This window comes from Rhyacophila brunnea, unplaced genomic scaffold (genome assembly GCF_057557595.1).
Source record: "Rhyacophila brunnea isolate RB1 unplaced genomic scaffold, BYU_Rbru_1.0 scaffold_1, whole genome shotgun sequence".
NCBI lineage: Eukaryota > Metazoa > Arthropoda > Insecta > Trichoptera > Rhyacophilidae > Rhyacophila > Rhyacophila brunnea.
Genome location: NW_028232751.1, coordinates 9,606,577 through 9,620,687, shown reverse-complemented (window position 1 = coordinate 9,620,687; position 14,111 = coordinate 9,606,577). Strand labels below are relative to the sequence as shown.

The 14,111-nt window shown below is 31.4% G+C and overlaps 1 protein-coding gene across 1 annotated transcript in view; it reads right to left on the bottom strand.

The window, feature by feature from the left end:
- The window catches only part of scrt (scratch), a 77,413-nt gene extending 64,636 nt beyond the window's left edge, over positions 1-12,777 (bottom strand). The window contains exon 1 of the mRNA XM_085960592.1: positions 12,573-12,777. Within this exon, the coding sequence (XP_085816718.1) occupies positions 12,573-12,753 (181 nt within the window). The 5' untranslated portion in view covers positions 12,754-12,777. The remainder of the gene's footprint in view (positions 1-12,572) is intronic.
- Positions 12,778-14,111: the final 1,334 nt, after the last annotated feature.

Genomic DNA, 14,111 nt, shown 5'->3' with positions numbered 1-14,111 from the left:
TGTATGAAAGGGTTTGCAGATAAGACTGCGTAGTTTAACGTTAAAAATCACCAAAAAAATATGGTGTCAAAGAGATGGTAAATAATTCGAAACAACGTGATATTTAAACGTGTATTATCTAACTACCCACCCCCTTAAGGGCCGGAGTGGTCTATGAAACTCGAAAAGATACCAAAAATTCTTCATTTTTTACCTTCACGCAGTAAAAGTATATAATACGTAGTCAGCGCCCTATACAATAAGTCAAAAATAATATATTATTTAAAATAAAACTTAAATAAAAAATATCTAAAACGGTATACCTATTTATAAGTCTGTGGCGGAGCGTGGCTGTTAAGAACCGACATAAATAGTGCACACTAAACAACTCAATAAAACCCTGCCTAAACCGAACCATAATAGTGGAGATTTGAGTGTAAATTTTTGTCTTTTATATTATTTATTTGTTTTTGTTGAACTAAGAGTACAAATTGTATTGTAGATCGTGTTGGTTAGTTTTTTAAAATACAATTAAACCCTGCGTAAACTAAACTACAATATACAATAGTCAAAATATATTTTATAGATAGACGAATATTTATAATAATACTATCAGTTAGTTGTAGTATGTCTTCAATGAAAAGATTACGTATGACTGACAAAGTTTAGTGTGCACTATTTATGTCAGATCTTAACAGTCTACCTCCACCCTTCGCCACTCGTATAAGTAGAACGCACCACCCCTTAAAAACACATAAAATGACATAGACTAATGGAACACTATTTAAATTCTATGTATGTTCTTATACATGCATAAAGTATCATGATTTCAAGAAAGATAAAATTATTCATACAGGTGAATATTATCGATTTACACCCTTTTGCTACTAATGAGTAGCCTAGCGCCTCCTTGTCTTTCAATACATCTTACCTACTAATATGGAGCTGAAGAAACTACATTGCCCTTCTATGGAAGAAGACAGTATCTGACTCTCACACACTTTTGAGATAAATGACATAATCTGGTTTTTTTCCAACTTTAGTACTGTGAATTAATAAAAAACGGTGATAATTTTTATTTGTAGGATGTTAAAATACAAATAAAGTAATAATAAACAAGCAGTAACTGCAATAAATAGGTGCAATTACTGGCTTTTTGCTAAGAAATTTGTATTATTTTAGCAGATGTCCATTTTTCATTAAGGATTTTAATGGTATTTTAGTGATAATTCTGATTTTAAAGTGGACTGAATATATAGCTTTCAAAATTACCTAACGGATGGCATTCATAACTCAATTTCACAAATTTTGCGAGTTTCCTGGGAAGGGCAGTACAGAATACTTAATGGTCTGTCTATTTTGTCACTTCTGCATATACCACCGACAACGCGAATATCGTGCCCATAGCGTGGGACTAGGCTCATCTTCAATATGGATACGTCATACGTTGTGAAAAAAGATCGCTTTATATTACAAATTCACCGATAAATGACCTGAAGTAATTTCTGTAAACAAATATTTTAATAAGTTATACTTAAATAATTTTCTAAATGGAACCTAATATAACTGAATATCACACAAATGGTTTACAACTTTACGACCGAATGCAGAAAAAATCTTGTTACTTTGGTCATGCAAGAGGTTGTTTTCACGTTTGCCAAAATGTAATTTAATACGTGAAGAGCATTGAGTAAATATTTCCAGTTTTCCACGTCTGAAAGCTGGGTACTTTACCCAAATCTAAATGAACTCTCTACTAAAAGAGCCTTATTTGGGTAAACCCCACGACTTGGGGATCTTTTTAATGCCTATCGAAAGTATAAAAATTCCAGAAAGAAGCCAAAGTAGAAAGGAATAATTTTATGGAGTTAGGTGCAATAACCCTAATGCGTTCGTATTACTCTTTTCAATTCAATTTCTATCAAATATTCCGACGTTGATATTATGTTTTTTTTTCTTTTTTTACCGTCCCATTCACTAGATGCCGTATTTCATTTTTATTATTTTTTTTAATTTTATTTGTACCTTTGCTTAATAATAATTAAATGGCATTAGTAGGTACATCATAGGAACATGAATTTTAAATTAAGTTTGTCAATATTTTTGATTTAAGGTGTCCTACATCGATATTCACATCACCCATTGTGTAATTGATGGTTAAATCTTTATGGCGACCATCTACGTTTTACGCCAGGCATTAAATAAATTAACTCTGCTATGCAATTGAGACTTAAAAAATACTTCCTAGCATGGCCGCCACAAGGGGGGGGGGGGCTGACAGGGCTCTAGCCTAGGGGCCTGGGCTCAGGAGGGGCCCGGCGAGGCAATTCGACCAGACAAGTGAGATAAACACACATCACACATGTCTGTTAATAGTAATTGCTTTAAGCTATTTTCCGTTAATAATGTTATTATTTAAAAATATGTGGTTGTACGATACAATTGAATACGTGTATTAAATAAGGCTCTAAGTACCAAAAAGTAGTATTGCCTGTAGTTACAAAATACTGAGTCATTGCAGTAAAATTTCATGAAGCAGACCTTTTGAAAAATGTAGTTTTACAGTGTGAAGCAATCACGGCAGCTTCTATAATTTTAGGTATAACTCGCAAGTGTCAACACACCATCGTCAGCTATTTTATATTGAATTCCGTTGACCACTGCAGTGCTACTTACACCATTATAAATAAAACACGCCAACGGACTTACAACGTCGACAGGTTTAATTATTTTGCTGTATTTTTTTGACTTGCTTGAGGCACCTTAGACTATAGTTGAAGTTATTGGCGTTGGTATGTAGAACATTTTTCTATAAAAATGTCAGTTTTTATTATTTTGGTACTTAGCGCCTTAATTAATACACGTATTCAATTGTTATTTGTTTATCGATACTCGACAACTTCCTAATTCAAATGGATGTATTAAAATACACAAAAAAAATATACACGTTAGTTTTACCGCGTACACCATTTGGAAAACGCTACTGTAGAGTGTCACACTCCCTTTATTCTTAGCGATAAGTAGGGGGGCCCACCAAAGATCCTAGCCTAGGGGCCCGCTTCAGAATGTAGGGGCCATGCTTCTGACACTGTGTAATATAAAATTTTTTGAAGCAGTGTGTGCGGTTTCCCACATTTCATGTTGTTTTTCAATGTATAACCTAATGGGTTGATCGATTGGTTAACAATCAGAAAAAAGTTTTCTTTCCTTCCAATGGTGCCTGTACTCTCAATAGTTATCGATCTAGCAGAGCCTGAAATTCTCACATGGGTATTGGAGAGGTTTGGCATACGGTGGAAATTATGTAAACGCAACTTTCCACAGAACATTCCATCTGTTTTCCAACTAATATTCGTATGATTATTAAGTTATACTGCAGTGATAAGCAATCCACGCCCCGCGGGCCATATGTTGCCCATTGTATAATTTACTGCGACCCAGTAAGGATATTTTTTCAATGAATGAATAATTAGATTGTAATATTTTGTATCTATAGCTCACGTGAAAGTAAAGGTTGAATATTGCTGATATTATACGTTACTTTGATATTTCTGAGCGAAAAGTCTAATAACAAAAAATTAAAACGCATCTTCAAGCGAAGTTTCTCAATCTTGATGCCGACGGCTTTTTTTATGTATGTGTTTTGGTAATAATTCCTGCGACTTTAAGGTTTACGATCAGTGTTCATTTCAGCAAACAAAAAAATGTTTTCTCGCTGGAATTGTATGTATTACATTTAACGACCTGTAGTATTAGTTGCAGTTTTTACAACTGCGGCTCAGGTGTTGCAAAGCCGGGGGCCGGAATAACAATGACATCGTTACGTTAACGGCCGCCGCGCCGCGCTGTAATCGAGCGCATAATTGCCTGAGTTAACCTCAAAAACAGAGGTGTATGGTAAGGTTTCTTTGTTTTTGGGAGTAATGCAATATACCGCCCTTGCTGTAGGACATTCCGAAACATGGAAGCTTGTTCGTTGATTTTATGGACCAGTAAACGGATAAAAAAAATATAAACCTCAAATTATCGTAAGTAAGAATCAGATGCTTACTCATACTTACGTACATAAGTAGAATTATCCTCTGCTTAATCTCTGACTCAGTGACGTCCTGTAGGGGTAGGCCGGCCATGCGATGCTTAGGGATGGCAAGTGTAGGAACGAAAACAAAGAAGCATATAAAATACTAGCAACCTAACCTTTTTTTGTTTTTTAATACCTAATGGCGGTTTATCGCACAGACAAATTTTTCACAAGGGGGCCTCCAAAACTGTTAACTCCTAAGACCTCCATTTACATAAAGACCCCGATGTTTGAGAGTAGGTTTCGTGGACATGGTCTTCAATGGATGATGTATACCTTTACAAGGTAAAAAGACCTTTTTATATACAACGTTTTTAAATTTTCTGTTGAACCATATAAACTTGACTTGACTAGCTTAAACGAGCAAAAAAATTTGTACTTGACATGTCATATTGATTTCCATATTAACGCACGTATATATTAATAATTTAGTTGCTATGACCCCAGACCCCTAGCAATCAATAATGGTATCGAAATAACTTTTCATACAAAAGAGAATTAACTGAAAATGAATTCAATTCTACTTAAAGATGGCTAAAAGTATTAAAAAATGCATTGGCATCGTGTTCTGATATATTCTAAAAGTTTCAAATGTCTAGCTAGTCGAGAAGTTAGTTAAAAATCGATTGCAAGATTTTTACTGGACAAACAAGAATACGAGCTAATAAAAACGTTGTAAAATGAAAGGGGTTGGCATTTTAAGTCTGCATAAGGGCGGCATTTTTCCCATGAACGTTACTAATCTTTGTCGATCGAAAGAGATAGTTTATTGACTAACGACACCAGTTAATAGTGATCGAATCGAGAAAGGTAAGAGACAGATAATCAAGAATATTATATTTTATAGAATTCAATCAAAAATAGTATTGTATATTGTATAAACTTATATAACAAATAAAATAAAGTTTTATTTTAGAATATATTACACAAAATATGGAATACAATATTTGTTTGAATTATGTGTACAATATATTATTATGTACTAAATTATTTTGATATCTATTGTTTCATAATAATTTTACCACTACATATTTAGTGGTAGCACAACTTACATACCTAGGCAAGGTGCTACCCATATGCAGACAGAAAACATGACGTATTTTATTTTAAATCTCTATTCATAAAATGTATTAGCGGCGCAGGTGAAAATGTTCGATAAAAAAGTTATCTTAACATGATCAGTGCCACGGACGAGTTAACTCGCGGGTTCTTGTAAACCTCATAACTTCTGGATGAACTGTTTGTGTATATTTTATTAACAATATTTATCATTTTAGTGTGAAAATACTCACGATAAACTCGTGAAACGTGTTGATTTGATAAATTTTCACAAATATTTTGCATTCTGTTCCTATATCATATTTTTAAGGGAATTATTTTATTCCAAAAACACCTGGCCTACAAGTGTCCACCTAGTAAAAATTGGTTGGCAGTGATAAGGACATACAATGATATAGTATAACAATAACCCGATGCTTTGTTGTAGTTGTAATGTTATTACTAAATTAATCACATACTAAGTATCAAATTGTAGAATCTTTTACGAATTCTCGCGGAACCCTGGTTGGGACTCACTGATCTAGGCCGATGATGGTAATAAGATACTTCTATTATATTCTACGCTATTTTCAAATCACCTGTTTGCTTATAACACTTAAATACTTGGTCTTATATTATTATCTAGTTGATATTATGTTTGAGGCGTGCATTGAATTTGGAGGGTACATTTTGCGAAGTAGGTACTTTGTACCACCGCATTGCACCATATCAACACGAAACGTTCGCAGTATATTTGGTTCATGTGCGTTATAGTGAAACTGCTATCGCATAGCGGAACAGTGATCTAAAACTCAAAGTCAGTGTACTAAAAGAAACAAATTGAGAAGATGACTTTTAATTCCTACGCAGTTCATATAAACACAAACAACAATAAATAAGTACATACAAACGAATTAATAATTATTCTACACTAAAATCGCCAAATATTATTGCAAACAACAATAAAATTTTATTTTACCAAGGCCAAACGAATTGTTCCGCGATAATTTGGAAAGGTTTTATACACTGCAATACATTTAAAGATCTTCTTCTAAGTAGACTTAGTAAAATAAGTAAAGAATCTACTTCATATTGAAAGGTGAGTGATGATCAATCTCCACTGATGTTTATGACGTCAAGTATCTAGGTACAGGCGGAGCACCATCTTTTCTCAATAAATTAAATTTTAAAGTAGATGAAGAAGTTTCCAAAGTATTTTTAGAACACATACATAACAAATCTTTTGCAATATTTTCCGAAAGCTTGTAAAGATGTTTCCTGGGCTCGGAATCCATTTTCCGTGACAGCTAAACCAGTAGGCTTAAGCGCAAGTGACTATGAAAATCTAATTGATTTAATTACCTAGTGTATTTGAAACAAAATACACAGATCAGCCTTTAAATGATTTCTGGGCGAATTTGACAGAATAGTACCCCAATTTTTCAAAACAAGCTTTTATTGTTTTACTTCCGTTTTCTACAACATACTCATGCGAAGCGGGATTTTCTTTTTATGCTGCAACGAAGTCAATGTGCAGGAACAGGCACGACGCCACACAAGATATTATAATGCAACTTACCAATATTGTGCCTGATATCAAGAATATAATATGTAATTCAAGGACTCAATATCATCAAAGTCATTGAGCGCTTTATTTTTATGTTATAAATATAATAAATAATGTGTTTTAATAAGATTTTTTTTTAATTTTTACTAGTAAGAATTACCCAACCTAAAAAATAATCTAAGTGCACATGCGCACTAATCAGTGACAACAGTTTATGCGTGCGCATGTGCCTGAAGATGCCGAAAGGCGAAACCGGATCGCAAAAAACGACTCAAATGGAATAGCACAAAACTTAAGAAAACAATGTTTTTTTAAGACGGTGGAAGTCTTCCAAATTTGTAACTAACCGGAAGAAAGTATTTTTTTGTGATATTAATTATAATAGAAACCATTTAAAATAATTAGACCTAGTTACATGACTGCGTGACCTATGTGAGGTATCGCAGGCAAAATAATAAAATATATTATATTTAATATAATATTTACTCCGGAATTCTTGTGATAGTTAGTATCGCTATTTAATTTTTTTAGATTATAATCTGATATAATATCCACTAATGACTAATTCAACAAGTCCCAAGAGTGAAATTAATTTGTTTCGCAGGCCGACAGTTGCGTTCGCTGCAGTACTGCTATACAGCGTTACCTACAATGTTCCATCTCGCGCTAGGTTTGCCATACATTTTTGGGGATTTGCCAATTTTCAATTCCCCATAATACTAAACCCACTTTCAATGCTTTTGTATTACGCCACGGGCGTATATCTAATTGTTCATCTTTTGGAATGCATAACAACGATAATTCAGATCGCTGATAACATCGGCAGTCGATAAAAGATGTACTTAGCGATAATAATTATAGCCCTCATGAAATAGAATTTCATTTTTTTTTAATTATGAGATTAATTATTGTTTAATAATTATATTCGCATGATATTTACGTAAATAGTTAGGTACTATGAATATTGGTAACATGTTCTGACGTATTTGTATTAAATATACATTATTTGAAATCACTTCTGAGAAAATATATAAGTAACCAATAGAAAAATCTTTCATGAAAAAAAAAATACAACACCTAGCAGGAAACCTTCTTTTTTCAAAAAACATTTTTCTATTGGTTATATATTTTCCATAGATTAATAATTGATGGTTTGTTGATTTAAAAACTGAAATTCTTTTCAGCATTTTTGATAGGAAAATCTCAAAAATCTCTATCTTCTATATATATATATATATAATTATTAAATATCTTTGGCTTTTCCTCTAATTATGCATATCGTTTTAATTTAAAAAATAAAATACAATAGAAAAAAACAATATTTTACACTGACATATCTTTATTTAATTTCAAAGTACGACCCCAGCCGGCAGGAAACCTTCCTGCTGGGTGTTGTATTTTTCAAAAAAAGATTGTTTGAAAGAAGTGTTTTCAAATTATGTATGTTCAATAAAAATAATGTTACATTCTTAAATCTTGTGAATGACTAAAAAAATAGTAATTTTTTAAGTACTTATAACTCGTATCAACAACAAATTTCAAACTATCCAATATGCAAGTACAGTTGACAATTAATAGCACTTGTTTCAGGCCTAAAGATATTATGCATGGAATGAAGAAGGCGATACGACCAAAAAATAGAAGATATTGAAAATATAAATTCGTTTATAGAATACAATTATTAGTTTGATTCAAAATAAGTTAAGCAATTAAATGAATTAAAATTATTGTATAGTACAATTAATAATTGTGTCTTCAATATCATTTAACTGATTTTAGTAAGTTAATTAACCATGTTGGACTTTAAGAAGATTATAAATTGGTCTACACTGAGTAGAGGTTTATTAACATTTTTTACGAAAAATTGATGAACCACTTACTCAACCTATTAGGTCCAAACACACATTGAAAAACAATATGTGAAATGTTTACCAGCCATCGGGATCCATTACATTATAAAAATGATGCGTTACGGCTCAGCCATCACGTATGTTTACTTTGATAATAATATTCTATGGTATATATAAGTACGTAAATAAAAATTTGGAGAAATGTACTATTTATACTAGCACCAACGTTGAATATTGAAAATTTATGTTACATATTCAAATTGATTTTTTACATAGTATTCATAACATACACGCGAATAATTTTTTTTTTTAGAAAGGAACGGTCAAACATTATTTTATTAATATCACAAATAACTACGTCTTATACTTTAACTCCCTTTTATTAAGCTAAGTTAATTATCTAACTATAAACAATAATAATTAGAGAATCTAAGTAATGTATAATAATAATTTCTTTTGCAAATACTATCCTAACATAAGCTTTTGGTAGGTAATATTATTATTACATTAAAACGATTCGGTTGAATGTTGATAATACCTATCGTTTTTAGAGTGCTTTGAAATTCCTTCATCATATCTTCCGGATAATCAATACTAGCATTAACGCATTGATTTTTCAGTTGATTATTATTATTTTTACCAACCTAACCTAACCCAATCAAATAATAAACAATAAGAAAATATAACCAAAACGCATAAATTGTTATATGTAATCATTCAAATTATTAGAATATTATAAAAAGTTCTTTGGATAATAATCCATTTAAATTGAATAATCAATATAATATATTTGATTACCACCATAATAATATCCGTCGGTGAGTAATTTTTTTAGTTTCTATCCAATATTAGCGAATAAAAATATTCTATAAAATTACTATGTACATAATGCTTTTCAATAAATCTTGGTTAATTGCGAAAAGATGCTAATTATTGCCATTTTTTTCGGACACGTCGGAAATGCGTAATGATATTGTAATAAAATAGTCGGGTTTCATTTTAGAGTCATAATAAATAAATGATCGTATTCTGAAAAATGATTAACTGCACTTTCTCATATAATAAAGCCATACGTATTTGCATAAAAAAGATCTTTGAAACACGAACCCGTATTTCTCGATAGGCCTTTAGAAATTTAAAAATTGTCGAGATGAATAATAATATTGTAATTTTCTATCATTTTGGACTTTTTGACTTCTTTTTATGAATTGAAATAATGATTCCGAAAGTAGTATATGTAACTTACCCCATATTAATAGTTTATTATCTATTATTACATAATAATATACAATATTTATATGTAATTAACCTTCACGTCCAGCATAAGTTAAAGCTAATAATGACAATTAAAGTGTACAAATATTTATGAAAAAAATCACAAATTTAAGCCTAATTAACTAATAAACCCCATTTATTTTATTAAGATTGCAGAAAAATATAATTTTACGTAAGTGCTTAATAAAAATAAGCATTTTTTTTTGTTACAAGTCCCTAATCAATTTATTGATGAGACAGAAAAAATTATTTTACTTGTTTCCAATATTTTATATGTAGATACTAATTTATTTTCTTCAGGTCGTTTTCTTCAGAATCGAAAACTTCCTCGCATATCATGCTGCTCAGATACTTTCTGAAGAATGTTAGTATCACATTCTTTTCCTTCTGCGATTTTAATAATACGTCCAATGAATTAAAACAGGCCGTTGCATTAGTATCTTTTAGTTTTTCAAATTAATATGATGATTCTATCAGAAACTTCTCCTAAAATCAATATTTTTGTAGTGAATCAAATCCATTGTTTGTTCAAAAATGGCTTTCAAACATTGGCCGAAAAAATATTAATAAAACCTTCATACTTAAACGTTAAACTTAGTTCTGAGAATTATTAAAAAAATGTTTACTTAATAAATTATTGATTACATTTACAATATTACCATAATATATGATGGAAAGCTTTTTTTTTTAATACAATTAATAAGTAATATAAAACTTATTAAGGCGTAATTAAATTATAGTTACAATATTAGTATTGTAAATTTTTATATTTTTGAAATTGTTACATTAGAAGAAGTTAAATAAAAAAAGAATTTTTAATTTGATACTAGCGATACATCGCGGAATAATGATTTTAAATTATGATTGTGGCAGTATCAAATTATTTGAAGTAAACTTCGAATGATAAATAATATTCCTATCGTAGTCATAAAATGATCAACTGGTATGTTTGACGAAGCAACTGTTGCCGGTATAATATGACACAGTTTAGCAACAGTCGTTGAGCCACTTAAAGAAATATTATTGTTGTAATTTCGAGCAACAGAATGATATAATTATTATCGCGCAACATTTTCTTGGCCGATTTTTTTATTAAACGCATAGCAATCAATTACCGACGATTTCAAAGTTTACAATGATTTTTAACAGAATTAAATTAAGCATTTTTATGATAACGTTATTTATTTAATATTTTTATTGAAACAGATCCATTTTTCGACACGCACGGTACATTATTTGGTAAAGTTTTCTGAAACCGTCGGACGCGGGTTCGATCTCGTGGCTGGCAAAAAGACATGTTGTTTTTAATCAACATGTATCTTTGGAAAAATATATAATAACCGTTACTTCGCTTATGACTTAAATAATATAACAGTACAGTAAGCATGAAAAAGTATGGCTTGCTTATGTAAAATATGAGAGATTTTTTGCTTTTAGTATTAATCGAAAATATTCTATATGCATTATAATATGTTAATATAAATAAATATCCACCGAATTTAACACAATTTCATTATAATAGCTGATAATTTAAAATATTTTGTGGCATTTTACAATTTTTTTATATCCTACAAGACCAAGTTCGTTCGTAAGACATCACCAATAATTATTGGACAAGTATTAAAAAAGGAAAACGATCTTGAAGTAAATAAATGATATTTTGAAAATCGTATAAAAATATAATAACTAACAAAGGTAAATCTTGGTGGATATATTGTAACATAGTATATTATTATTATGAATGAATATTATTCGATCATTTTGGTTATATTATGTATTATCATAATATTATCTACAGAAACTGCGTTACGCCCAGTTTTTTTTATTTATATAATAACAATAAAATAATTTTATTAAAACTTACATACATTATACAAGCTCTAAATACCATTATGGTTTATGTATACTGATAATTATTTCTATAATATATTTTTTTTATATTAATATTAAAACTTTCTTAGTTTTCATTAAATTAATACAGAACGGTAGTATCGTGAAATAAATAACGAGGCACAGTAAATATCAATATAAATTAATTCAAAAATATAGTACCTATAAATAATATTGATTTTCCAGTCATCATGACGTGATAATAATGTCAAAGTCAACAGTTTGATTAATAAAATTAATTGTCGTTGGTACTATGTATACACTATTTTTATCTAGCTCTGTTTTATGTAATAATCAAAAATTCAATCATTTCAAAATTAAATTCGATAAGTTCACAAATACTTACTATAAAATAAATATTCCAATTGAAAATTAAATTTAAAAAAATTCTTTTGCTGATAATCATTTAATAAAATAGATACATTAGATAATCCATTTTTTTGCAGAATCAACAGGATAGTTTTTATTACAACATTGGTAATTACTGTAGCTCTATTTTATTGTCTCAACAAATATTTTATAAGAATAGTAACATATTGTGTAAAAAATACATTTACTTGTAACTTTGTGAAAGTTTGATAAAAAATCTCAGTAAAAAAATTAAATATAACTTTAATACTTTTTAACTTTGGTATAAGTTTTTTCAAGTTTATTTTCTCTGATGAAAAATCATGTAATAATTGTAAGTTAGATAATTTTGAATAAGTATTTATTCCAGAAAAATAAATACATTATAGTGTGTAATATAAGTTGATACATCTGGAAAAATAAAATCAACACTCAAGGTCATAAAATCTCGATAAATTGGAAAAGTAAGAGAAGGGATGAAAAGTTTTGAGTTGAGGGTTTTGTTGATGGGTGCTGAAGAAGAAAAGAAGATTGCAGGACTTACCGTTGTAAAGGATGGAGGGCGGGGGGTCGGCAGCAGCGGGACTGGCCGGACCCCAGCGCGCCCTCCCGGAGCCTCCCCCTACAGCCACCTCCACCCCGACCACGTCGATCTCTTCCTCGTCTTCCACCCTCTCCGGCCACGGGTAGGCCTTCCACTTCTTCGCCATGAGGCAGCGCGGCATGGCGCACCGGCTGGTTTCAGCGCATCGAACGACAACAACAACAAAAACACCGCAGACTATGAAATAGATTACAGGACAGAGGTAAGAGAGCGGCCTCCCCGAGACTGATGCGAATTGGAACAAAATTAAATATAACGTAACGCGCGCAACCCTTATGCGGCTTTGAGGGTACCCTACCCCCTTCGCTGGCTTTTATAGCCTCTCGCGCGCGGAGGGGATGCGTGCGTGCGCACTCTGGCCACGCCCCCCCTAGTTGTACCTCTCCCCCCGCACGTGGACGCAACACATCGATTGATTCCACTCAAATTGTTGCATTCCTAACACAAATTGTTTTCCCTGGCCCAACATTTACTTTGATTTTGTTAATGAAATTAAGCATCGCGCGAGTTCGCGGCTCCGCGAGCAGCACGCGCCGCGGACGATACGTCGCGGTGCTTCAAAAGTGCGCGCCAAATCCTCGCCATCGCCAGCCCACTCGCACGAGCTACATCTTCGCATAATATTCAAACTGCCCTCCTGAAACTATCACGGACAAGTTTAGTAGCGAAACTTTGAAGATAACCTATAACTATTTTATTAGATAACACCTCCGTTTATAAAGTAAGTTTTAACACAATGAATTATTATTGGTATACAGTTTATTTTTACAGCTATGTATATCCAGTATCCAGTCAATAATGTTTGTTTATAAAAATAAAAAATTGGATAGGAAAATAAATTTATTTAAAATGATAAAATCTTCTTCTTCCTGGCACTACAAACTTGTGTGGTTGTTGGTCTTTTCCAGAATCTGCCTTCAACAAGGTCCGTCCAAAGCCACTTGCCTCAAGTTCATTCCTCAGACATGATCACTCTGTCTTTTACGAGATCGACCAGATCTTCGTTTGCATTCCGGCTACCAGAATGTATATTTTTGTCATGCTTGACTTGTACATGACCCAGCCATTAAGATTATAAAATAAGAAATTAAATCTTATAAGTAAGCAGGTACTTACCAATTTTAATATTATTCTTACGTGATTTAAATAATAATAAATAAAAGTGTAACCACGTGGTAACTTTGAATAAATCAAACCCACTTTAAAAAATGTCGTTCGATCAACTACTGTTTTTATTATGTTGACCTGAAGTTTTTAAATTCACAACGCATACCACAATCTATAATTTTTCCATGAAACGAAGCTGTATTACGGTCCATTTCGAGCCCTGCAAAAAAACACTTCAGCTGTTTCATTCTTTTTTTTTTTGGACATGACAGGCCAATATTTTAGTTAAATAATTCTTTATACTTTGAACTTTGGATTATGTTAGATTCACATAATTCGTTGTAATACGAGTATAATATAATCCATTTTTTT